A 24,285-nucleotide genomic window follows, 5' to 3' on the forward strand; every position below is an offset into this window, starting at 1 on the left:
TCAGCTCCTCGCTTTCAACTCCTCATTTTTGGCGGCAATCACCCTCAGCACATTGTCCATTCTTGTCAGCCGTGAGTTATGGGCCGCCGTGGTGTCGTCGTTTTCAGAGATCCGGCGTTCCACCTCCGTGAGTCTGTCTTCATGGACTTCCATCTTCTGGACTATGCCATCCATTCTGGCAGGCAGCCTATCAACTTTATCGACCACCGTGGCAAAGCCCTGGCGCATTTCCTGCATCATTGCGGCAATATCTGGGGCCGTGGGGACTGACGTGGACACTTCCGCAAATGGGCTTCGAGGCTGCCCGCTGTCCCCCGTGTGTCTTGTGGCCTTTTTCTGCGTCGTGGGCTCAAACTGTATCTTCGGCTGTCTATTATCAGGCTTTCCCATGATGGCTAGGAGAAGGGGGGTAACGGTTCGTCACAGCGGCACCTTCACCCCAGCTAGCGCACCGTGGGGACAAGTTGGCTCCTGCCCGTCGTCGTGGGGCTATATAGTAAACGCGTTGCCACACCTCTGCCACAGGCCCGGAGGGGAATGAACTGTCCGTAAGGGAGGTGCACAGTGTAAGACAGCGCACCAGGGCCCGGCGTCTGGAGGGAGGATGCGCCAGCGCAGGCATCAATTGAATGAGCACCAGGGAAGCTCTCAGGGTCCACCACAGAATCCCTCGTCGTGGGGAAATACACTCATGCACATACAGGGCCTGGTGTGAAAATTGCAGCAGAAAACCTTGTCGTGGTGCGCAAGGATAAGCGCATGCAGGTCAGGGCCCTGGGCAAGTCGCAAGTCAGCAGGTGCGAGGTGGAAATGGCGCCACCGGAACGCGCCCGCCTCCCCAACCAGCCTCTCGGTCACCAGAGCGATGCAGGTCCAACAGCGCCGAATATCCGCCAAGGCGTCGTGCCATGCGTGTGCAAAATGTCTCTTACCAGGATAATGCCCGGTGCCAGCTGTGGGTGTCTCTCGTAGGTCTACCGAGGGGCGCAGCGTTTCCCAGCCTCGAAGGCCTGTCCGCCTCATGGCGCGCCAGGGAGTCGCGTGATTGCAGGAGCCGCCTCAGATTGCCACCGCAGCAACAGGCATCCCCGGGCGCCACTTCGAAGCGCGATATCTCCGGCGCCAATGGTGGTAGAAGCTTCAAACTTGCACCGAGGGTGCAGTAGCGCTTGCCGGTCCTCTGTGGGGATTTTCGGGCGGGTGGGAGCAGGATTAGTAGGAGAAATGTCGGATATCTGAGCCTGGCTGCTGGAGCCCCACTAAGGTGCGGCCATTCAGCACGCACGCCCTCTAGCGCCCCCATCCTGCAGGGTACTTGACTGAGGGAAACAAGACCAGGTAAGCCACTTCTCTGCTACCTAGAGCGGCACTCTCCTCTGCTCCTCCCCCACCCCCCACCCCCCACCCCCCACCCCACAGCCGCAGGGCTCCAGCCAAGGTTGGCAACAGTCAGGCAGAGGAATGAGACGGAGGCGGGTACTTTAAAAAGAGACAAATGCTGTCTGTTTTGCAGATATGCAGCTATTGCAGCAAGATGTACGTGTATGGATGTGTACGCTAAACTGGAATGCTGTAGATGTAATAACATGATGTTTTGGATTGAAGCATTGAGCGGATGGATTTGATTGTTGTTGCAATAAACCACAAACCGCTCCCACTTTGCTGCATAGCATGCTCTAGTTGTAGGGTGCATAGATTTCAGGTGCCAGATCCCAAGGTTGAGATGACTGGGATCTGGAGGTCTTATTTCTCCATGGCTCGGAGTGAGAAGATTGGGAGGGAGATGTCGTTTTTGGTGAGGAACTACGGATAATTCCAACAGGGTTGTGAACCAGGGTTGACGAGCCCATGTGGGAACAACTAGGATTAGTGTCAGGGACTGCTGTCTGAGCTTCTGAACCACTAATGGAATGAGTGGGAGAGGCGGAAAAGCGTAAGCAAATATCCTTGACCAGTTCATCCATAGTGCATTGCCTTTGGACAATGTGTGTTAGATGCACAAGTTACTACTTGTGTAACGATATATCTGTAAGAGACATTAGTTAGTGATAGATTCCTTACCTTAGAATATCCCCAGGCGTCAGACTGGATCCGGAAAGTTTTGCCTAGCAGTAGCCTTGCGCGTCGGTAGGCGTCGTCTGCAGCTCCGCGTCCGTCGTCGGCGTCGTGGGCGCCGTGATGACGTCGTCGGAGTACTTAGACGCCGCCTCCGCGTGCTGACGTCAGTTCTTAGCCACAGCTTTTCCGCGCCAGAAGCGCAGAGCCATGACAAAAACCGACACTGGTGCCAAGAAACTAGGGCCCTGAAAGGGGATGACCTTAACCCTAGATATCGATTCGCAGAACGGGGAGGATGGGTGGGTCGGTAAGGAATCTATCACTAACTAATGTCTCTTACAGATATATCGTTACACAAGTAGTAACTTGTGCATCTGAAAGAGACACGTTAGTGATAGATTCCTTACCTTAGAATAGATACCCCAGCAATACCATCCCCGTGGTGGTGGGTCTGCGAACCAATATTTACACCAGAAAGTCTTGGAGAACGGAACGGCCGAAGTAGCCATCCCTCCGGACTTGACTGTCCAGGCAGTAGTGCCTCGCAAACGTGTGCAACGAAGCCCACGTAGCAGCCTGGCAAATGTCCTGCAAGGGCACACCTCGGCCCAAGGCAGTTGTAGTGGCCGTGGCTCGAGTGGAATGAGCCCGCAGCCCAACAGGTGGTTCCTTCTTAGCCAAGGAGTAACACGCCTGGATGCACATGATAATCCATCGAGAAATGGTCCTCTTGTGCACCGCTTTCCCTTTCTTAGCGCCCGCGTACCCAACAAAGAGTTGATCATCCACCCGGAACTGGCGTGTGCGATCCAGATAGAACGAGAGCGCACGTTTTGGGTCCAGACGGTGGAGCCTCTCCTCCTCTCTCGAGGGGTGCGGAGGCGGAAAGAAGGTGGGCAATGTGATGGACTGCCCCATGTGGAAGGCCGTGACCACCTTAGGCAAGAAGGAGGGCCTAGTCCTCAAAACAACCTTGTCCGGATGGACTGAGAGGAAAGGAGGCTTACAAGAGAGGGCCTGGAGCTCACTCACTCCCCTGGCAGAGGTGATGGCTACCAGGAAGGCAGTCTTCAAATAAAGAAGGCAAAGTGGACAGTTATGAAGTGGCTCAAAGGGAGCGCACATCAGAAATGTTAGAACCAGGTTCAAGTCCCACTGAGGCATCACGAAAGGAACAGGAGGAAAGGTATGAGTGATGCCTTTCAGAAATCTGTTTACTATAGGGGACTTGAACAAAGAAGGTTGGTCAGGCAGCCTCAAAAAGGCTGAAAGAGCCGAAAGATAGCCCTTGATAGTGCCCAGAGCAGAGCCCTGCTGGGCAAGAGAAAGAAGGAAGAGAAGAATCTCAGAGAGAGGGGCATTGAGAGGATCCACAGCCTTTGCTGTGCACCATGCCACAAATCTGTTCCACCTGCAGGCGTATACCGTTTTTGTGGAGGGACGCCTGGCTGCCAGAATGATGTTGCAAACTTCAGGAGGCAAGTCAAATGGCCTCAACTGTCGCCGCTCAATCTCCATGCATGGTAGTGGAGACTGGACAGGTTCGGGTGGAGGACCGTCCCCTGCTGCTGCGACAGAAGGTCCTCCTGAAGAGGCAGACGAACCGGGGGATCCACTGACATACTGAATAGCTCGGGATACCAGTACCTTCGTGCCCAGTCCGGAGCCACAAGGATGACTTGTGCTCGGTCGCGCTTGATCTTCTTCAGCACTCTGGGCAGAAGAGGTATAGGCGGAAAGGCGTACAACAGACCGCAGCTCCACTCGCGACGAAAAGCGTCTCCGAGCGAGTGCCGCCTTGGAAATTCCAACGCGCAGAACTGATGACATTGCGCGTTCTCTTCGGTGGCGAATAGATCTAACCAAGGCTCTCCCCAACGCAGAAACAGGCCTTGCGCCACGTCCGAGTTCAGACGCCATTCGTGATCCATCGAGCACCGACGGCTGAGTTCGTCCGCCCTGGCGTTCAGAGAACCTGCCAGGTGTTGAACCACCAGAGTCACGCCCTGATGTTCCAGCCATTGCCAGAGGCACAGAGCCTCCTGGCATAGGGTCCACGACCCCACACCGCCCTGTTTGTTGCAGTACCACATGGCGGTGGTGTTGTCCGTGAACACCTGCACTGCACTCCCTCGGACAGACGGGAGGAATGCTTTCAGTGCCAGACGAATCGCCCGCAGCTCCAACAGATTGATATGGAGCCGGGACTCCGCCGGAGACCAGAGTCCTCTGATCTCCGCCTCTCCCAAGTGGCCACCCCAGCCCTGGAGGGACGCGTCCGTCACAACTACGTGCTCCGATTGGGGAATGGAGAGGGATCTGCCGTTGACCCAATCGCGGTCCGTGAGCCACCACTGCAGCTGTCTCGCAGTGCCCTCCGAGATCAGGACATGGTCGGAAAGGTTGCCCCGGTGCTGGGCCCACTGAAACTTCAGGTCCCACTGCAGAGCCCGCATCCGCCACCGTGCGTGATGCACCAGAAGGATGCAGGAGGCCATCAGCCCCAGAAGCCGCAGCGTCAGCCTGACCGAAACCCGGGATAACGGCCCGAAGATCGGAATCAGGGTCTGAATATCCCGGACTCGCTCTTCGGGCGGGTAAACGCGAAACTGCGCCGAGTCGAGAACCTCTCCGATGAAAAGGAGCTTCTGAGAGGGGCACAGGTGTGACTTCGGCACATTGATGGAAAATCCCAGCCTGTGCAGGAGATCCGCCGTAGTCTGGAGGTGGTTGACGACTGCCTGGGGCGAGCCCGCCTTCAACAACCAGTCGTCTAGGTAGGGGAAGACTGAAACCCCTAACCTGCGCAGGTAAGCTGCGACCACCGCCATCACCTTCGTGAACACCCGTGGGGCGCTGGTAAGGCCGAAGGGGAGCACGGTAAACTGAAAGTGCTCGAGGCCTACCGTGAACCGCAGGTAACGCCGGTGGGCCGGCAGGACGGGGATGTGGAAATACGCATCCTGCAAGTCCAACGCTACCATCCAGTCTCCTGGGTCTAGGGCAGCCAAGACCTGAGCCAGTGTCAGCATTTTGAACTTCTCCTTCCGGAGGAAGCCGTTGACGTTCCTCAGATCCAAGATAGGGCGTAGGCCCCCTTTGCCGTTCTTGGGTACCAGGAAGTAGTGGGAGTAGCAACCACGACCTACTTCTGGCCCAGGAACGCGCTCGATGGCCCCCTTGGCCAAGAGGGCCGAAACTTCCTCCTGCAGGAGCCGCAAATGATCCCCCGATACGCGGTGGCATGGCTTGAGGGGTCGTCTCGAAGGGGAGGGAGTAGCCCCTTCGGACGATCTGCAGCACCCACCTGTCCGAAGTGACTGTGCGCCAGTGAGAGTGGTGATGGCGAACCCTGCCCCCCACTGGCGTCACATGGGCCGAAAAGCACGGACTAGGAGGGTTTAGAGGCGGATGCTGCGGGGGCAGGTGTGGACTGGCTCCGCTTGCCTCCCCGACCGCCTCCACGGCGGTTTCCACGGCCGCCGCCGCGCTGGACGACAGTTTGCGGCGAGTGGCTGGCGGCACGCGTGGGGACGCCCCTTCCTTGGCCACGAAAGGAGCGAAAGGCACCCACTTGCTGGCGCGGGCCGAGAGGCCCAAGGACTTGGCCGTAGCCCTGGAGTCCTTAAAGCGCTCGAGCGCGTGGTCTGCCTTGTCGCCAAAGAGGCGACGGCCATCGAACGGCATGTCCATGAGGGTATTCTGGACATCAGCCGAGAAGTTGGCGGATCTGAGCCAGGCGTGGCGTCGAATCGCCACCGTCGTAGCCATCGCTCTGCCCAGCGAGTCAGTTGTATCCAGTCCGCACCTGATAGAATACTTTGCTGCGTCCCGGCCCTCCACTAGGGCATGGCCGAGTTTGGCCCGTACCTCCAACGGAAACTCTGCCAGCAATTCCGCCACCGTTTTCCATATAGAATGGGTGTAACGGCCCAAGAGGCATGCGGTGTTGGAAGACCGCAGTCCTAAGCTAAGGGACGAGAATACCTTTTTGCCAAAGGCCTCGTACCTCTTGGATTCCCGGTCAGGGGGAGCCTACGGGAAGGCGGTCTGGGAGTTAGAGGCCTGGATAACTAGACTCTCGGGGGTGTGGTGGGTGGACAGGAAACATGGGTCGCACGGAGCCGGGCGGTGGCGTCTGGCCACGTTCCTATCTACAGACGAACCTGTAGCGGGCCTGGACCAAGTGCCCAAAAGAACGTCCGACAAGGCCTCATTAAACGGCAGCATAGGCTCCATGGAGCAGGACTGCGGCTTAAGGACCTCAGTGAGGAGGTTAGTCCTCACGGCCGTGACGGGGAGCTCAAGGCCCAAAGCCTTAGCAGCCCTCATCAACACCACACTATATGTCGCGCCCTCCTCCGAAGCCACGGAAGGAGGAGAGACGAATCCAGTGTCTGGAGAGGTGTCCAGGTCACTGGCCTCCCCAAGGTCTCCTGTCCAGTCCATGTTAGACTGACATTCCCTTGTCAGAGGGTCCTCAGACCCCTCCCAATCCTCCTCTTCCCCCATCTCCTGAGACTCAGGGTCGTAAGTGAATGAGGATGGATCATAGGGAAGGAAATCCCCGACCGGCGTCGAGATCGGCGCCGACAGGCCACGTCCCGACGCCGGAACCCATACAGAGGAGGCATTGGGAACGGCGTCGGCCGAGGCCGACGCCGGAGGGGACACTACACGGACCGACCCCGGGGGGGTCGTAAGGTCCACCGGGGACGTTCCAGCGCCCGACGAGGGCCGAACGGCACCCTGCGGCGTCGGGCCCGAAGGCACCGACGACGCCGGGACCGCTGAACCCTGCGGCGCCGAGCCCGAGGGCAGCGGCAGCGTCGGGATCGTGGAGCCCTGCGGCGCCGAAGACGCCGGCGGCGTCGAGGCCGAAGCACCCGACGGCGTCGGGGTCGCATCCCCCGACCCACTAGGGCCCCCAGACGGGTTCACTGGGCCCGAAGGCGCCGCGGAACCCGTCGGAGAAGAAAGGGACCTCATGGCCATGAGGAAGAGCTCTATCTCCTCCGGCGTCGCGTTCAGCCCAGGGACCGGGGGGTATGGAGCCGAACGCGGCGCCCGCGACTCCTGAGGAGCCGCGTGGGCGATGTCACCCGAACCCCCGGCCGCATCGCGCGAGCGTCGGGGGGAGTCGGAAGAGCGATGATGTCTCTTCGACTTCCTATGCTTCTTACCTGACGACTTGGACCCGGAGGAGTGACGCCGACTCCCAGAGCTGTGACGGCTCGGCCCCGCGACCTGTCCCTCGACCTCCCGTGGGACCGGGACCTCACACGGCGCGGGGCCGACTGGCGGATCTCGAGTCGCCTGCGGGACCGCTCCCGCCTGGCCTTCCTCGAGAGGGCCCGACAGTCGGAGCAGGCCTCGTCGTCATGGTCGACGCCCAAACACGTCAGGCACAGGCGGTGCGGATCCGTAATCGACATGAGGCGTTCGCACCCGTCGCAGTGCTTGAAGCCGGGCATCCCTAATGGCACCGTCGGAGTCGTGAAGACTTCGAAATAGATCAAAAGATCCAAAAAGTTAGTCAAAAAATGACTAGGGAACTGCTTTTTCCAGATCTGTGCTGGCTGGCGCGGAAAAAAGAAGAACTGACGTCAGCACGCGGAGGCGGCGTCTAAGTACTCCGACGACGTCATCACGGCGCCCACGACGCCGACGACGGACGCGGAGCCGCAGACGACGCCTACCGACGCGCAAGGGTACTGCTACGCAAAACTTTCCGGATCCAGTCTGACGCCTGGGGATATTCTAAGGTAAGGAATCTATCACTAACGTGTCTCTTTCAGATACCTGGATGCGAAGTTTGGGCATATTGCTTTTAGGTGGGTGGCGAACAGATCTATTTCTGGAAAGCCCCACATTTGGAGAACCGGAGGGTGGAGTTCCTATTTGTGGATCTGCTGTCGTTCACGACTGAGCAGATCCGCATTCTGGTTGTTTACTCCTTAAAGGTGTTCTGCAAGGGGATGTATTTTGTGAGGTATGGACCATCTCCAGATGCTCTGGGCGGGCTGGGAGAGCTGGAGACAGCGCTTCTGCCCCTGTTTATTTATGTAGTACATTGCGGTCATGTTGTATGTACGAATTAGGACAGCTTTGCCTACTAGATGAAGTTGAAATGCTATCAATGCTAGAAAAATATTGCTAGTAGTTCTAGATGGTTTATATGGAGTTGTTTATGTTGCAGAGTCCACATGCCCTGAATGGTATGTTTTTGAAGATGAGCTCCCCAACCAGTGAGCAATGAGTCTGCTGTTAGCACTATCTGTGGCACCGGGTCAAGGAATGGTCGCCCCTTGGAAAGGTTTTGTATGTTCCACCACTGCAGAGAGCGATGGGTGCGGCCATCCACCAACCCTAGATCTGATAACTGACCTTGAGCCTGGTTCCACTGACGTGCTAAGCATTCCTGTAAGGGACACATTTGGAATCTTGCGTAAGGAAAGATTAAAATGTAATTCGTTGTCATTCCTAGCAATTGCATGAACACTCGATCTAGTAACGAGTGCTGAGGCTGAAAAGGAGATATTAGAGTCTGCATGGTGTGGATTCTGACTGGGTTGGGACACGCTAGAGCTTTTTTTGATTGTCTGTAGTGGCTCCTAGATACACTTGTATGTGGGACGGTTGGAGATGATATTTAGTGAGGTTTACAGTGAACCCAAGGTGGTGAAAGCAGTTGGACTGTTTTTTCAAGATTGGTGTAGGCAGCTTTGCTGCGAGTTGGCTTTTATTTGCCAATCGTCTAGGTAAGGGAAGACGTGAATGTGCTGTCTTCTTAGATGAGCTGCAACTACTGCCATGCATTCGGTGAAGACCCTGGGTGCTGTAGTCACTCTGAATGAGAGAACTTTGAATTGATAATGTTGGCCGTCCACCACAAACCTGAGATATTTTCGGTGAGCAGGGTGAATGGGAATATGGAAGTAGGTATCCTTTAGGTCCAGAGTGGATAGAAAGTCACCTTGCTGAAGGAGTGGGAGCACCTGCTGGAGTGTGACCAGGTGAAAGTGGTCTGACTGAATGTACAGATTTAGTTCTCCAAGGTCTAGTTAAGGTCTGAGAGAGCAGTCCTTTTTGAGAATTAAAAAGTACAGGGAGTATACCCCGGTCCCCTGGTATTGTAATGGAACTGGTTCTATAGCGTGGTTTTCCAAGCGAGAGAGAACCTCTTGCGTAAGAAGTATAAGATCCTCTCGTTTGCATGTGATCTTGGAAGAATATTTGGGGGAGTGCCTGTAACCTCCAGGCAGTAACCATATTGGATAATTTGTAGTACCCACTTGTCTAAGGTGACTGAATTTCAGACAGATAGGAATTGAAAGAGTCGTCCCCCAACAGGGGTGGAATGATCGTGGGATAGCGGAGAGAAGTCACTGTTTGTTAGCGAGGGAAGTGCTTGCGGAGTTACCTCTGCTACTTCCCTCACCATTATTTCCTCTAAAACCTCCTCTGAAATAACCTCTTGAAGAGGGAGATTGGTTGTTGCCTTTGTAAGAGGAGGAGGGATTTTCGGAGGATATCGTTTTGGAACCACCTCAGTAAAAGGAGCGGCGAAAGGAACTCCTAGCTGCCGGTAATTGTAGAGCCCCCATGTACTTTGCGACCTCAGTGTCCTTTTTCATCTTTTCGAGCGAAGTTTCAACCGCTGGTCAAAGAGATGCTCCTTGTCAAATGGTTGGTTGAGGATGGAGGTTTGCACCTCCAGCTTGAAGCCTGATATTCTCAATCAAGCTTGCCTGCGCTAGAGCACACTGGTGCTTACTGCACAAGCTGCTGTGTCTGCTGTGTCTAGGCACACCTGATGGATGTATTGGTGATAAGCTTACCATCTTGGATAAGGTCAATAGCCTTAGATTTGTGTTCATCAGGTAAATATTGTATGAGTTTTTCTAACTCCTCGTAACGAGCCCTATCATAATGAGCCAACAAAGCTTAAGCATTGGCAATGCACCAGTGGTTTGCTGCCTGTGAAGCCCCTCTTTTTGCCGGAGGCATCAAAAAGCTTAGACTCCTTATCAGGAGGAGGAGCTTCACCTGTGGTTTGTGAGTTGGCTCTCTTGCGAGCATTGGAGACTACGAGAGAGTCTAAGGGCAGATGACCTCCAATGTAAAAAGGGTTGGTGGGTGCAGGTTTATATTTTTGTCCACCTCAAGTGTAATTATTGTGGCCCTTACAGGCTATTTAAATACTTCATCCATGTGGTTTAGTATGCCTTTGAGCATTGGTAAGGTTTGAGTAACTCTTAGGGAAGAAGTATGCGTTTCAAAGAGGAAACCTCTTCCAAAGGCTCTTTATGGAGCTCCACTCCATGATATTGAGCAGCCCTGTTAAGCAGCTTAATATACCCAATGTTGTCGTCAAGTAAGGAGGGTCTGGAGGGATACAAATTAGGGTCACTGTCTATGTATGGGTCAGTATGATAATCATCTCAAGGGTCAGTGTCCTGTGGCCTATCCTGATCCTCAACCCCATCCCCTTCATCCTGTGGGTCAGGTGAAAGTAGTGGTGGTGGTGAATATGATGGTGTAATAAGCAAATTGAGATCAGTGGGAGAAAGAGGTGGAATCTAAGGGGGAGAAGGGTTAGTACCCACACACTTCCTCTTTAGAGGAATGTGGTAGGCCACAGGCAAGTTTATCTTCCGTTTTTTTGGAAGAGTGGCATGCATCTACCCTGTTTCAGGGTTGAGCACTATTTTTTTCTCCTTGGGATCCGAAGGTGGGGCATCGGGCTGAGATTCTTTAGACCGAGTGTCTTTCTTCTTATTTGCCGGTTTTGGCGTTGAAGGTTTTGGCTCCGAGCCTTTCGGTGTCGAAGGTGGAATCGGCAACTGTGCTATTGTGACCAACACATACTGGGGTTTCAGCGCCAAAGGTGGGGTTTCGACGCTGGACTGGGGCCGGCTCTAGCCCGAGCCGGAAGGCTTCTCTTTTTGTTTCGGGCGGGGCGTCGGAAACATTTTGTCGGTGTCGACCTTGTCCCGAAGGAAGAGGAGGGTCCGGAGCCTATGTATTTGGTTTTTGAGGGGGCAAAGGGATATCTTTACTCAGGGTACGCTGATTGGAGTAACCTGCTCCTCTTCTTCCATGTCGGAGTCGGATTCGGACACAGAGATATGTTGTTTTTCTTCCTCAGTTCCTTGGGCTTGATGTTCTGTGTCGGAATCTTCGCCGAAGATGTCAGGAACGGCGCCTCACTGGTGTTGCATTTTGTGGCGTCGAGCCCAACGGACACAAAGTGTCTTTTTCGATCAGCACGATCGACACGCATCACAGTCTTTCTCGTTGTATTCTGGGGACAAGCAGAGGTTGCCACTTCATGCAAGTCGGTGCCTAGAAATTTAGCACGACACTCAGGACAGAACTTGAAGGGAGTCAGTTCCATCGACTGCTGGTAGGCCCGATAGCCCACCACGAGTTTCCAGATCAAAGGTTTTCTGAGGTGAGACAATACATGTCGAATGGGGAACCGCAATCAATAACAATACGTTGGAGGGTAGTGGATTGCGCGTGGAATGGGTCCAATAACGGTGACGAACCGGAGCGCAGAAATACACATTCGAACCCGATGGCAAATAAAAACAATATAAGGATGTAGTCGATGCCCATGCGCACTATCACCGAAAAAAGGAGTCACCTACCTCGTGACTGGAAAGACTTCTTCGAACAAAAACAAAGTGCAAACATCCAGACCCAAACTCTAGATGGAGATCTATGCATAGCATGTGATCCACAGCTCTAACGTCTCGAACATACATTTTCTTCCCCAAAGAGTACAGCCTTTTGGATTCCCTTTCTGGCAGAGCGGTAGGAAATGCACACTGAGAAGTTGAGGCTTTTCAAAGGATCCCCGGAGTTGAGTTTGGACCAGGTCCCCACCAGGAGGTCAGTGAGGGCATCACTGAATGGGAGTAGGGGTTCAGATGAGGAGACTCCTAGTTGCAGCACCTCTGTCCAGAGGTTGGTTTTGACTGCCACTAAGAACAACTGAAGGTCAAGGACCTCAGAAGCCCTCCGCACCTCCACTGCGTAGGAAGCTCCTTCCTTCGTAGCCATCATTGGAGGATTAAGCATACCAGTATCCGGAGAAATATCAAGTCCACTGGCTTCAACCAGTTCCTCTTAACAGGCTGGTAGTCTTCAGGATCCAGTGACCCCTCCCATCCCACCTTGAGTTCTAACCCAAGGGAATAGGACTCAAGCTCTGATCTAGGAAGTGTGGTTCCTACCGGGCGACTCCACTTCGGGTCCATGTCAGTCGGGGATCATAATGGGGATGGTGCCGCCGGTGGCGTAGAGGGCATTGGAACCGCCAGCTGGAAAGGTTGAGATGGTGCGACTGGTGCCCTCTTGGATCCAGCAATGGATCCAAGAGGGCCTACTGGAGCTGGAGCTGTGGGCACAGAACTGGATTGGGCCTCCTCTGACAACGCGGGATCTGAAGGCGCGCCAGAGGGGTCGGGCCACCGAAATATGAGGCACATGACCTCATAAAACTAAGATGGGAGGAGGTTGCTCCGGCTCCTGGAAAGAATGGGAGGCACAGAGACGGCCCAGGCATAGGCTCTACTGCGGAGCCAGGCCTTGATGGTTGACGCTCCCTCGTCTTGTCGGTCGACAGATGGGGAGAAGTCCAAGATCTCTTTGACTTCTTACTCTTCTGCTTGTGCCTCTTACCTAAATGTTCAGAAGACTTGGAGTGGGACAAAAAGGACTGTGAACGCTCCTGGAACCATCCACATGACCTCCCACGCAATCGGGACCTCGATTTTTGCAGAGTCACAAGCAGGGTCACCATGAGCTTCAGGGGCTGCTCTCTCAAAGCCTTCGGATTCATGGCGTGGCAATCGGAATGCAACTTTGTGTTGTGGTCGTGCTCCAAACACCACAGGCAGACAATGTGCAAGTCTGTCACCGACATCAGTTTGTTACAGGTGGTACAGGACTTGAATCTTGACTTCCTAGATGACATCACTAACACACCAGGAGGAAAATACTTCAAAAGAAGTTGACAAAACGTCAAAAATAATCCAGTCAAACAGTAATTAAGGGGAAGCGCTTTCCCCTTAGTCGTGGCTGTCGTAGAAAGCAATGAACGGACTTCAGCGCACTTGGTGGCGCCTCTAAAGGTGTTGCAGACGTCACTTCCGGCACGGATGACGCGCACATATCCGATCTGAGTACTGCTCACAAAAAACTTCTGGATCTAGTCTGACGCCTGGGAAAATTCAAAGGTAAGGAATCTGCGGCTAGAAGTCTCTATTAGATACTGATTGGTTAACAGAAGCTGTTGCCCTGTCAAAATGTAATAAACATCTGAAAGACACAACACTTAACTTAACTATAATGAAATTCCTGCAACTGGTACCCATACTGTAAATCACTCTGGAGTTACACAGTCATTATTCAAATGTTACTCCAAAGAGATAAATAGTCGAACCGTTTCCATTTCAAGTCTGGAAAGCTTCCATAAAATAGCATTTTCGTCAAATGCCTATCACGACTACTGATATGATTATTTGCTCTAGGCAAACATAACAGATGTAAACTTTGTAACATAGATGAAGTATATCACATTTTATTTAATTACCCCTGTACTCTTAGCTTTACAGTTACCTCCTTTATCAGTTTCTGGGACAGAATATACCATGGGAATGTGCAATGGTAATTTCTTGCACTATGAGAGTTAGTTTATTTGGCTATCATATGTGCTATGGAGCATGAATCCACTACACATTGGGGAGCCAATTATTTCTAGGGGGTAAGATCTTCAGGATAGTCAGTAGGATTGCTACAATTGCATCTTAACAAATATGGGCTTCAGATCTTTTATCAACTTTAAATGCAATCAAAATCATTTTTCTAAAATAAAATTGGATCACACAACAATTGAATCACATGAGAAGTATGATGCCATGACCAGGGTGGATTTGGCAAGTATGCCACATAGTGTACAGTCTTTGGGAATATCAGGCCCCGGATCAAGTGAGAAAATACCATATTAAAAACAGCTTTGAGAAAGTAACTAGCAAAAGTATCCAACCCAATCATCAACTATAGGCTCAAAACCTAAACTTACCCAACATCTCACCTTGACTGAGGCTGCAAATCAAAGAAAAGAACCAAGCAAGACTAGACTAGGTCTAGAAATTATCAGCACCGTAGCATACCCAATAAAAAAAATGTATTCAAATAAATGACAGCATAAAAACTAAAAACGATACAGCTCATTGGTATTACTGAACAAGTCTGAGGGCAGCTGCTTTGATTTTGCTACTTTGCGTATTATACAGTTCTAACTGAAAAATAAAGCCCTGTTATTAATGTTGTAATCTGCAAAAGACATATGGAAGAAAATCCAACTTTACATAATGAATTACCAAAAATGTTTAAGTCACCAGTTATCATGAAACAATTTTCTATTTTGCTCTTCATCGATCACACTGTTTAACTCTTAGTTTAGTAAACAATCTAAAACAAAATTTAAGTTGTGGTAAAAGTAAACTGTGTTCTGAACTGAAAGCAGAAGTCCATATATCATGAACACTTCAAAGGAGAAGGCATTCCATCTTATTTATGATTTTTTATTTTCAAAATAAAAAAATACAGGCCACAAACAATCAATTGCTTGTTACTGGAACGGTAATCTATTGTGAAAATAAGAATAAAATACATCTATACACAGATCTGGAGGCTCCTAGTATGCAACACTAAAACGATATTTCAGTCCGGGAAGGCAGGATGTCCTCATGAAATATCTCAAATAAAAATCGCATTGAGGCGAGATGTGGTCCATCAGGTATTAGGAGGCTATAGGTATGTAACAAATGAATGCTATGACAATAGCAATTTAATGCTTGTAGATGAAGTCCAACAGTTGAGGATTTTACTGTAGTGTCACCACTCAAGAACGTCTGGCTCAGTTTCATATGACCTATGTATGTCGTAATGCTATGTAATGCTATCAACAACTTGTTTACTCAAAGGAAGTCTTGCAATCCCAACGGGGTGTTTTAAATGGCACTTGTGACACTATATCTACACGCTAGAAGGTGGTTGTGCAGGTGTTGTTCCAGGTGTTGTTTGGCGTGGTACAGTATACATCGCACCTAAAAATTGATCTGCAATTCGGCCAGCTTCTCTTAGTCCACTTAAAAGCGCTCCATGAACTGTTGCAGGGTAGTTACGAATTGTGTGTTCTCCCGCGAAGAAAAGACGAGGGATTGGCTACAGGAAAGGGAAAAGGAGTAGAGATATAAGAATAAACAAAAAGCTTCTTCCTTCATAATACAGTACTGTTTGGTACAATGCATAGACGTTATTGAGTTTTTCAATTTTGAAAGACAGCATTTTAATTTATTTTATCGAATAAATCCAGTAACTGGGCAAGAGTGTGATGTTTACATGAACTTACAGAGCAAGTGGTACAGTAACCCAGTTGGTGTCAAGAGGTGAACTTGTGTGATCATTTAAATGTAAAAATTTCATCTACTTCCCTTCGCCTGAAAGAGAGAGAGAGCATACAAGGGAGGATAGTCATTTTAAATCTGGCCCAATTATTAATGCCAGTCTGTATTTGTGTGGTGAGGGCTACATAGTTAAGCGTAATGGTTTTAGGGATGGAACAAGCTAGTTTAATCGCAAGGTAAGGGTTGGAGTCCGCTGCCCAATCAAACGGAAATTTGGAGCGCAATTGGTTTTCATGTTGTGGGGTAACTGATAATTTGAGTATCTGGGATTTTTTAATATGAACTTTAAAACTGGAGATGTTCCCAAAGAGACATCAAAGGATTTGCAAAGGGCAGAATAACGTCATCGGCATAAAGGCAAATAAGATGCTGGTTCCCTCTGAATCGAATCACAGAGATATCTGGATGGGACCGACGACATTATGCTTGGGTTTCCATGTAAAGGGCAAAAAGGAGAGGGAACATCCCTAATGCGTACCTCTGCGGACGGGAAAAGGTGGAGATGAAACCCTGTTAACACGAGCTGTAGCACTGGGTGTGCTCTGTATGCTACGAACCCAGCTTCGGAACTGATCACCATAGGTCCGGAATCCTAAGAAGATTGGGCCAATGTCACTACTAGAGCGTTCTAAAACTAACAGGACTGCCTTTCACTTCATAAGATTGAGGCCTCTAACAATGAGGCTTGTTATTTACGAAATGTAATCAGGAGGGTGAAATAGATCTGTGAGCAGGGTGTGAGAAGTTAGCCTGGCATATGATGTCCACTAGTTCTAGTGGACACCTTGCACCAGTCTATTCGACCCTTATAGATGGTGGTTGTAAAGTCAACCTTATAGAAAGCTATCCTAGTGGTAGAGTGAACCAACAGTCATCAGGCTAAGACTTCAGTAGGCGAGTTAAGCAAGTTGTTTTACCAATTATAATCCCTTGAATACTAAATGAAAGGACACCACACACGGTATATATCAAATATATATGTATTTAATCTAAACACAACCCCTCTGCACTCTTTATGAGGTCAGAGGTAAAAATACAATACAAGTCACACAATTAATATACGATAATTTGCACAGTATACATTATGCCCTAGGGGCCTCACAAACCATATACTATGTAAGTGGTATAAGAACCACAAGAGAATTAGAAAGCAGGCCTGGGGCCTGTGGAATCGCTGGGACTACTCTACACGACCAAAGGTTAGGAAGGAGGAGGCCCACGGGAGACGCGTGCAGTGTCTAAACACAGGCGCGGGTTACCATTGACTTTCTATGGAGATCGTAAAAGTTATAAATATACAATTTAAGGACACTTCCGGATGGACTAGGATGGAACCCTTTTAAACTAGGACACTTCGAGAGTCCAGACCCACGGGAGCCGGGTGCATAGGTGTCTTTTCGTGACGGGGTTTCGTCGTCGTTTTCTATGGAGAGTTGCAAAGAAGTGCTGCAGGGGACCAGAGGAAAAGTGTCCGGGTGGATCCAAGGGTGGATCTAAGATCTGAAGAACCTGAAAGCAGAAGGGACAGAGTCTGGGTCACTAGCCAGTGACCAAGAAGGAAGCAGGAAGGAGCCAGGCGATGTCTGGTGTTTTCAGGTGAAGTAGTCGAACTTGTCTCTTCAGCCACGAGGTCTAGGAGGCATCGACGATGACCAGGCGCTGGATTTGAGCTGTCCCACGATGGATCTAGTTGACTGTGGTGTCGGTATCCGGATTGGACCCAACAAGCCTTGGCAACCGCAACCCATGCAGGATGTCAAGATGGGCTCTGTTACAGACCAGCAAGGTCTGTGGGTCTTCTCCTTTGCAAGGAAGCTGGAGCAAGCCTGGAGCAACCAGGAAAGCAAGTTTGTTGTAAAGGAAGGTCTTCAGGGGGCTCACTAGCCAACGGGCAAGAAACCGGAAAGACGCGTCGAGCTCAAATGCAAGAGCGGGCCCACGGAACACTCGCGGAGTGTTCCGTGGGACCGCTCAAATGCAAGAGCAGGCCCACGGAACACTCGCGGAGTGTGGGGGCCTAGGCTTCGGTGTAAATGGTGCTCGGGGCTGGGGTTTCAAGCACCCCAAAGCACAACTTCGAGATACCTCGTTGAAGGAGTGCAGCTTGCAAAATGCAGGATGTCGAGGAGTTCCGGTCTCTCGTGTTCGCCACGTGTCTCAGCTTTGCTGTGGATGTGGGTCGGGTCAGAGATGTCTTGAAGTCTGTGTCCTGAGTCGCAGATTCTTCGGGATCCGGCGGGAGACTCGAAAATGCAGACCGGCAAAGTTGCTGTTGGTGCCTGTTTGAAAGGGTGTTCACTCCTTGACCACAAGGGAGATATCTTCCATCTTCCAGTCAGAATGGAATGTCTAAGGTCCAGGATATGTCTTTCAAAGATTCGTCCAGGGTATCTAAAGTCCTAGGGACACACGTCCTATACTTATACTAAGGATGGGGCTGGACTACCTGGCTCGGTCCCTCCTATGCATGGAGCACATTGTGTGCCCCAGGCAGTGTCTGGAAAGCATTCACTGAATGCCGCTCCCCCTGCCCCAATACACTAAAAGCCTGTCTGGGGAGGTGCCAGCACCTCCCTGGACAGGAAACCTATTGTCCAGGCCTCCCCTGCCGAAGTTTCGTCCAGCAGCAGGAGGTCAGACTTGTGTCTGTGGCAGCAGCATCCATTTTGTGATGCTGAGGCTCTGTTTAACTTTAACCGGGTAAACCAGTAACTACATGCCTTCTCCCTCTAGAAGGGTGGAATGCCACCCCCGCTGCCAGGACTGGCGGGGGTGGGGGAAGGTGTGTGGGGGTAGTATTCCAAAGTGTTTGACACCTTACACGACAAGTTTATTTTTTTTTTTTAACACCTTTATTGAATTATCAAAGCATTACAAGCGTAGGCCTACAACCACAGGGGCCGGCCGCAAACTCAGAGTAAAGATTCAGGTGGCATGCAAATGTATACGACCGCGTAATATCAACGAGAGAAGCATAGCATATGATTGTAAGTGCCACTAGGCGAAGGATATCAAAGGTTTCATTTTTTAGTTATGAAGAAACAGTAGGGGCTGCACTATCGATGGCGTCACACAATAGAATAGAATTAAGAAGAGATGGGGGGGACGCACCCCGCATTGCAATCAAAACCAGGTGATGAACATTGCAGCCTTAAGCATACTACGCCTGCTGAGGCAGACTAGGAGCAAAGATCAGTATAATAGCGAGCGATTCAGCTAGAGCATCATCCCGTAAACCCACCCTCCAGAGACAGTGAGGCATAGGCAAGCATAGACGCCAGATAGAGAAAGAAGTGAGATAGAGAGAGACAGCCAGCCTACTTAAGAGGAAGGGAAACCCCACCGAGGAGAGAAAGGAAAAGAAAGAGACCATAGAACAAAACAAACTAAAATAATAAACCCCCCCCACACCCGCCACCCTGCACCCCTGTAATGGCTACGGCCAACCCCACTAACAGCGTGCCTGTCGCCCCGGAACTGCCCTAAAGAAAGGAAAGAAAGCGGAGGAGGAGAGCAATAGACACACTCCCGGTCCTCATTACCCCACACCAGCAGCAACCTCCCCAAGATTCAATGTCGACTATTAAAGCAAGTACTGAAAACATACATGGGGAGAACTCCAATAAAAACCTCCCGTCTCTCAGCAGAATACACGGTGCATATCCGGCATAAAGCACATAGAAAAGCTAACCCCGAATGTCAAAGTCAACCCTGACCAGTTTGGTTCTTCACGAAAGCCCATGTCGTCCAAGCCACAGCAATCACGAAGAAAGCGAAGCATCCAAGACAGTTCAAAACAAGGGCGACGGATCGAGGAGATGAGACAAAATGGCGGCATCCGAGAATTTGACAATAGAGGATGAAGAAGGAAGACTAACCTCTCCGAAAGTCACTGAAGAACTGTCTTTGGCGGTAAAAACCTTTAGCAACAATATTCCGTCGAACAGGAATAGAGCCGGGAAAGCCAACGACAATCATAGGTGCACCCTCCAAGAGGCCAGAGTCATCAAAGTAGGCTAAAATAGGCTTCCGTCCGGGGGTCTCTAAATGGTGCGGAGAATAATCCACGGGGTCCAAGGCATGTTGACCACTTGTCAGATTATCCACTTCTGGTTCCAAGTGTACGTTATCCAGCTTTACAGACATCCGTTGGCACAGGACGGCAAAGTGAGAGCGGAGCGCCCCAATGGCGGCCATTACAGACCTCAGCGATGGTGTGCCGTCAGTCCCCCCCATCTCCTCCGGCAGGAGACGAGGCAGGATTCGGACCCCTGAAACACAGTCCAGGAACCAGGCCCACACGGGTCTTAAGAAAACAGCGAGCGCTCACACAACAAGCAGGGTCGGTATTTCGCCACTCCCGGGGGCCAGCCCGACAACCGGGCTCCCCAGCGGGTCACCGGGCATAAGACCCCCGACCGTGGTCGCCGATATCACAGGCGTCACTGTGCCGTGTCCTTGGATTAAGCCGGATACCCAGTTGCCAACTGGAATTAGAATGATTGGACCGAGGTCGGGAGACCGGAAACCACCCTGGTCCCACAGCCGATGTTGATCACTTCCAACCCGGATGGGCCAGAAATCGAGGTCCCGGCGGAAGCCCTGGAATAGGCCAAGAAGTAAATTCGACGTAACTTTGTCACCCGGTAAGTTGGAGGGTCCGGGTTTGCACCGCAGGAGTCAGAAGCACTTCATACGTGTGGGAGTCCGGCGTGCGTGAAGGATGAAAGGCAGGATATACTAGCTGCCGGTGGAGGTCGGCGGAGCCGGGAGCTTATGCGGCCATCTTGGATCGTAGCGTAACTCCTCCTCCTACACAACATGTTTTGATAACGCCAAACCAAAGTTAGCATTAACCGCAAGGATTATAATGCACTTAAGAGTATATGGTATGGCTATATCATAGAACAGCTATAAGGAGATGGTTCTGAAAGCTGCAGAGGGGCTCAGCTCATGCTAGGGCATCCTCTCACATAAAACCAAGCCCTCTGCCTCCAGGATTGTTAAGGCCTGCCATAGGAGTGACTTATAGTTGTATATGTGTCTATATGTATATATAGATTTTTATTTTATTTTTTATTTTATTTAATGAGTTTTATATAGTGCTGGCTAGACCCGAGGGTATCAGAGCGCTTCACATGAGATTCAACAATGTTACAGAGTTACTTCAGTTACAATTACATTAGTTACCGACAAAAAACATTTAAGGAGCATAGAAGACTCGGAAATGGAGTGAAAGAGGGGAAATGGGTATGGTAAAAGGGGTAGGAGGGAGATATGACAGAGACGAAGGTAAAGTCTGCCCAAGGTCAGGCTGGGTAGGTGAGGGCCGAGGGGGAAGTCCACAGCCCATCTCCACTATAGCTATACAGTAGCTCCACCGGGCATCGGCCAAATGGCTAGGTCTCCACTAAAAAACATTTAAAAAGCATAGAAGATGAGAGGAAAGGAGCCTAGAGGGGTAGTGGGTAGGGTAAAGAGGTGAGAGGGATGTACGAAGGAGAGATGAAGTAAAGACTGTCCAAAGTCCAGCTGGGTAGGTGAAGGTCGAGGGGGCAGTCCACAACCCATCTCCTCTATAGCTATCAGGTAGCTCCACCGGGCATTGGCCAGATAGCTAGGTCTCCGCGGTCAGAGGTAAGTTCAGCTGGTTCTACGTCTTGATAGGGGAAAGGTGAAGGTCTGTTCGATGTGCGGTTTTAGCCCTAGCATCGTAGCACAACATGGTATGGACCACTGTGGCAGCCATCTTGTGATCAGGCAAGGGAATTCTGACCTTGATGTAACATTCAGGCCGGTCCCCATAATTACATGGCTCCAAACTAGGCGCCAGCAAGTCCTCCAAGCTCTCATTGTGATCATTAGAGGCTACTCTCTGCTCCCACTCCCCGAATCCAAAGCGCATCTGCTGTATATCTGAGGAATCATGTGCTCAGGCGTTTGATTGGCCACCAAGATTCATGTGGTATTGCGGGGTCGTGCTCCAAGCTCAAGGCTCTTACGGCCATCTACATTAAGCTCCTCCCATTGAATTGGCAAGCAGAAGTAACTATATGACCAGCAATGCTGTGTCACCAAAACGAATGGCAGTAAAGCCCCTCAGATAATGCTGGCTATCTGGTGGATAGGTTCAGTTAACAGCGGTTGGAGACTGACTCGGGTGGTATTAAATTGCAGTGGGCACCGGAACAGTGCAAAACAGGCTGCATCTACAAGTGAACTTGGGCGCTAAATTAGGGTCAGGCCACATGTAGTGAGGGGACGCCTACTGACAAAACAAGTTGTATATGAGGATGGTCTGTGTCCCGCAGTGGGGAACACAACATATCATTGTCCCTTACTGGACCAATATCATCAACTCGTCCCTTACCTCGGGTGTGTCCCTGTCTCCCTCCAACTCGGACAAATCACTCCCATTCTTAAAAATCCTAAAGCCAAACGAATGACCCTAACAACCTCTGCCCTATCTCTAACCTCCCCCCTCCTTTCCAAAGCACTTGAAAAATGTGTCCTACTCCAACCTGATAAACACATTGACACTTTCAACCAGCTGCTCCCCTTACAATACGGCTTCCGTAAAGGCTGTAGCACTGAAACTGCATTTCTAAAAAGTGTCGATGATATCCACCACGCCCTGGATAAGGGTGAGTCCTGCCTACTCATGCTACTCGACCTCACTGCGGTCCCATGCCCAAAGGAATTTAGAGCGCAGAATAAATATAGACACATTGGAAACTATATTAAGTACTGACTTGTCCAGCCGGACAGAGGTCGAATTTTTACTTTAGAGAACAAATGTTTTGAGAAGATACCTTCAACAATTCTATAGAGAAGGGCACAAGCCTGTACCCAAACATGTACAAATTGTCATAGTGAGCAAGGTAGATAGAAAATATAGCAGAGTTTTTAGGCAAAAGCTGTTGTTTTCTGTAGATATTACAGTAGCAGAAATTCCATTAACACCATTACTAGACTAACATAGTAATTTGTACATTTCACAGTATATGGTGTTTAAGTGTCGACCGTTTCGATCCCGTTTAAAGAATCACAGGGATCATCATCAGGACTGAATAATGCCTAAATATTGCAAGCCATGATAGCCATGAGTAACAGCCTGAGCACGGTAGGTGCCGGCCAGGTACAGAGCGGCGAGTTTAGGATCACTATCGGAACAGCAGGTGCTGTGTTCCGATTTGTAATGGGGAAACAATTTCCGATTGGGCCGGGGATCAATCTCCCCGTGTTCGGTAGAAAAGACCAAGGACACGCCAGCAGTATGCTTGGTCGTGTCGGGAAGGAGCCTTTTCAATGGGCTGCAGTAGCTTCCCTGGCAGTAGCTTCCCGATGCCTACTGCAGCCCATTGACAATTAAATCCCACTCTGATTTCCAGCACCATAACAACGCCCCGACTAAGATCCAATCCTGGTTCCACTCCAACCATCTCAAATTCAACCCTAATAAAACTGAAATCATTCTTTTCTCCCCTAAAAACAACTCACGCCCTATCCAATCAAGGGAGCATTTCTCACGCTCGTCAGCTCAAAAAATAACACCCTTCATTCAGCTGAAGATTTCAAATCAGTTATCTAATCTCAAGTCCTCTCAAAAATGGACTACGGCAACTATCCTCTCCGGAACCCCCAAAGTTCACCTTGCCCTCCTCAAATCTGTACTCAACCTAGCAGCCAGGCTTATAACAGACTGCAACGCTTTGACCGCATTTCCCCTGCCCTTATAGTTCTTAAATGGCTTCCTCTCGAATGCAGATCCGCCTACAAAATTGCCTGCATTACACCCAAAGCCCTTCATCAAAAGACCCTGATCTACCTCTCAAGCAAACTAAAACAAGTGGGCTGGTCCCGACCGAAGAGAAGCACCAACTCTCCCCTCCTTGACCCCCCTCTGCTAAAAAAGAAAGCCTGGTGATTCAAAAGGGGATGATGGACGGAGCGTTTGAGCAAATCAAACACTCACCCCCAGTCAACTGATCTGGGTTTAATCCATCACCATTCTTTAGCTTACTCAGCCACCCCAGTTCAGACATGGCCATATGCAAATCAGTCTGACCCTGTGCCTCATGGGAACAGTCTAGCCCGAACTGCCAAGCCATATCTTCCCTGAGTTTCTCCTCAACCTCAAGAATTGGGAGTAGGGTAGGCAGTCTTTCAAGGCTCTGGGGTGGCAGCTGCTATAACTTAATAGTGTGTTTCTCTCAGTTGGTTTTCGAAATAGAGAGGTAAACAACAAGCCATCCTTATGTTGAATACACAAATCTAGGAAGGGGATACTAGTATTGCTGTACTAGTATCCCCTTCCTAGATTTGTGTATTCAACATAAGTATGGCTTGTTGAGGTTGAGGAAAAACTGTTTTCTGAAAACAGACTACTTCACGGAGGCTAACACACTTGCTAGCAAACTTAGATTTAGGGGCTACCCACGCCGCCTAGTAAAGAATGCCATGAAAAGGGAGTGGTACTGTCCACGTGATACACTACAAGAACCTAGAGAAAAAAAGCCATCTGAAAAATTGGTCTGTGTCACTACTTTCTCCCCCGTGTCCAACAAAATCCGCAAATGTATCAGAAAAAACTGGCATATTCTCAATTCAGGGAATCTAGACCTAGATACTCCCATGTTTGCTTTCAAGAGAAGGAAAAATCTAAAGGACCACTTGGTGAGGGCCGCTCTCCCCTTCCCGAAAACAGCTAACACCACTCTTAATGATCTTTGGTTGCTTCCTA

The 24,285-nt window shown here is 50.5% G+C and overlaps 1 protein-coding gene across 3 annotated transcripts in view; it reads right to left on the bottom strand.

Moving 5' to 3' along the window:
• Window positions 1-14,641: 14,641 nt before the first annotated feature.
• The window catches only part of KDM1A (lysine demethylase 1A), a 1,339,130-nt gene continuing 1,329,486 nt past the window's right edge, over window positions 14,642-24,285 (bottom strand). For all 3 annotated transcript variants that reach the window (XM_086957680.1, XM_086957681.1, XM_086957679.1), the window contains exon 19: window positions 14,642-15,300. In XM_086957680.1, coding sequence (XP_086813806.1) covers window positions 15,112-15,300 — 189 coding nt within the window. In that variant the 3' untranslated portion in view covers window positions 14,642-15,111. The remainder of the gene's footprint in view (window positions 15,301-24,285) is intronic.

Source organism: Lissotriton vulgaris, chromosome 2_1 (genome assembly GCF_964263255.1).
Source record: "Lissotriton vulgaris chromosome 2_1, aLisVul1.2, whole genome shotgun sequence".
Lineage (NCBI taxonomy): Eukaryota > Metazoa > Chordata > Amphibia > Caudata > Salamandridae > Lissotriton > Lissotriton vulgaris.